The sequence below is a fragment of the Bison bison genome, unplaced genomic scaffold, assembly GCF_000754665.1.
Source record: "Bison bison bison isolate TAMUID 2011002044 unplaced genomic scaffold, Bison_UMD1.0 scf7180017864149, whole genome shotgun sequence".
Lineage (NCBI taxonomy): Eukaryota > Metazoa > Chordata > Mammalia > Artiodactyla > Bovidae > Bison > Bison bison.
The window spans coordinates 4875106-4877303 of NW_011494721.1; the positions used below are offsets into that span (position 1 = coordinate 4875106).

At 38.9% G+C, this 2198-nt stretch overlaps 1 protein-coding gene across 1 annotated transcript in view; it reads right to left on the bottom strand.

The window, feature by feature from the left end:
• LOC104989299 (zinc finger B-box domain-containing protein 1-like) overlaps positions 1–1542 on the bottom strand; it is a gene marked incomplete at its 5' end in the record, with an annotated part of 69325 nt that extends 67783 nt beyond the window's left edge. The window contains one exon of the mRNA XM_010840929.1: positions 1384–1542. Within this exon, the coding sequence (XP_010839231.1) occupies positions 1384–1542 (159 nt within the window). The remainder of the gene's footprint in view (positions 1–1383) is intronic.
• Positions 1543–2198: the final 656 nt, after the last annotated feature.

The following is a 2198-nucleotide window of genomic DNA, read 5'->3' on the forward strand; positions in this document are numbered from 1 at the left end:
TCTAATAACTCATACTACTACTACTACTAAGTTGCTTCAGTCGTGTCCGATTCTGTGCCACCCCAGAGATGGCAGCCCACCAGGCTCCCCTGTCCCTGGGATTCTCCAGGCAAGAACACTGGAGTGGGTTGCCATTTCCTTCTCCAAGGCATGAAAGTGAAAAGTGAAAGTGAAGTCGCTCAGTCGTGTCTGACCCCTAGCGACCCCATGGACTGCAGCCTACCAGGCTCCTCCATCCATGGGATTTTCCAGGCAAGCCTACTGGAGTGGGGTGCTATTGCCTTCTCCGGGTCCTCAGCATATTATTATTCTAATCATAAGGCTGTAACTCATTCAATGATTCTTCACAAGCACTCTTGGCAGGTCTACTAAGCAAAATCCCCACCAGAATGCTACTCTTTCTAGACAACTCAAGTATAGTTTCTCTGCTGTAAAGGGACCCTACTAACCCAGATAGTTTTCTTTTATGTTCTCTGAGCAAGGGTTTGAAACTCAACAGACTGAAGTTCAAGCCTGACTCTGTCATAAAGTAACAAGCTGTGTGTGTGTGACTTTTGTCAAGTCACTATTTCTGAACTACACTGAAAAGGTGAAAGTGAAAGTGTTATTCACTCAGTCATGTCTGACTCTGTATTCCCATGGACTCTAGGCCACCAGGCTTCTGTGTCCATGGAATTTTTCAGGCAAGAATACTGGAGTGGGTTGCCATTACCTTTCCCTGGGGATCTTCCTGACCCAGGGATTGAACCCTGGGTCTCCTGCATTGCAGGCAGATTCCTTACCATCTGAGCTATCAGGAAAGCCCATGTGAAAAGGTGAGTGACGTCTAAAAGAATGAGGATTATTACAAGGATCAAAATTTGAGGAAATTTGTTTCCTGCTAAAGAATCAATACAAGTCTATTATTAAAATACCGACATGAGTAGATATAAGCTTATCTAGGATCAGTAATCAATTTGAATAACCATAAAATTTGTTATAAATCTGATTTTAAATAACTGTGAAATTGCCTGTCACTTAAAACACTTGGAAAGGTTTTGTACTTTTAGTCTCCCTGAGATTCTGATTAAAATAAAATTGCCATATTGCATTGTGTTATTTTCTTATGTTTCTCTCAAATATTCATTTCCGGATGTGGTGAAAATGCCTGGAAAGCAATATAGTCAAAAGATCATTCCTCAAAAAACCAGCAGCCGGTGAAATCAAAGCAATCTCCTCAAAAGGATTTTATAGTAAAAATGCTTTTGATTAATAAGAAAACAAATTCATACTAAACAATAATGTGATCAAATAATCTTTAAAACTCTAAACCTCTAGTATGTGAATGACAGTTTCCATGATCAGGTATGACAGAAAATGTCTACTGTATTTTTCTCCATTTACCTGAGAGCTGCTCCCCTGCAGAATAGGAGACTTGGTTTTCTGCTGGCTTTTACTAATCTCTTTTGTAGAACAATTCTTCCATTTGGGTTCATCTGGATTAACTTCCTTTATAAACCGATGGGCAGCATCCAATACATTGGATAGTAATTGCGATTTTGCCTATAAAAAAAAAGAAGATAGGAATAAAAAGCCCATTGTCAGCCTAAGTAATTTATATATATTAAATCATGTTTTCATTATTCTATGACTAGCAAAATTCAATGCATTTTGTTCAATGTTTAAAAATATAAATTGCTATTTATATCAGCCATATAATAGTGACAGTTGCCATCTACTGAATGCCTAGTTTGAGCTCACATTATCTTAAGTATCTTAAAAACATATCTTTTAATCCTCAAGTCAACTCTAAAGTGTTAACTATTTTTATCATTGTTTCAGTGATAAAGTTTTGAGGGTTTAAATAACTTGATCGTGGTTACATGGTGAGTGGGTGGCAGAGCTGGGAAGTGACCCCAGGTGTGTATAATTCTAATAACTCATACTACTACTACTACTAAGTTGCTTCAGTCGTGTCCGATTCTGTGCCACCCCAGAGATGGCAGCCCACCAGGCTCCCCCGTCCCTGGGATTCTCCACGCAAGAATACTGGAGTGGGTTGCCATTTCCTTCTCCACTAATAACTCATAGCCTTTCCATTATATCGACCCCAAATAGATAGATGAGCTATTTTGTGCACATCATGGCTAAAGAACTAAATATAGTTGATGTAGAGGGAGTCTGAGTAAGCAGTAATGAGTATTTTCTTCGTGATAAAA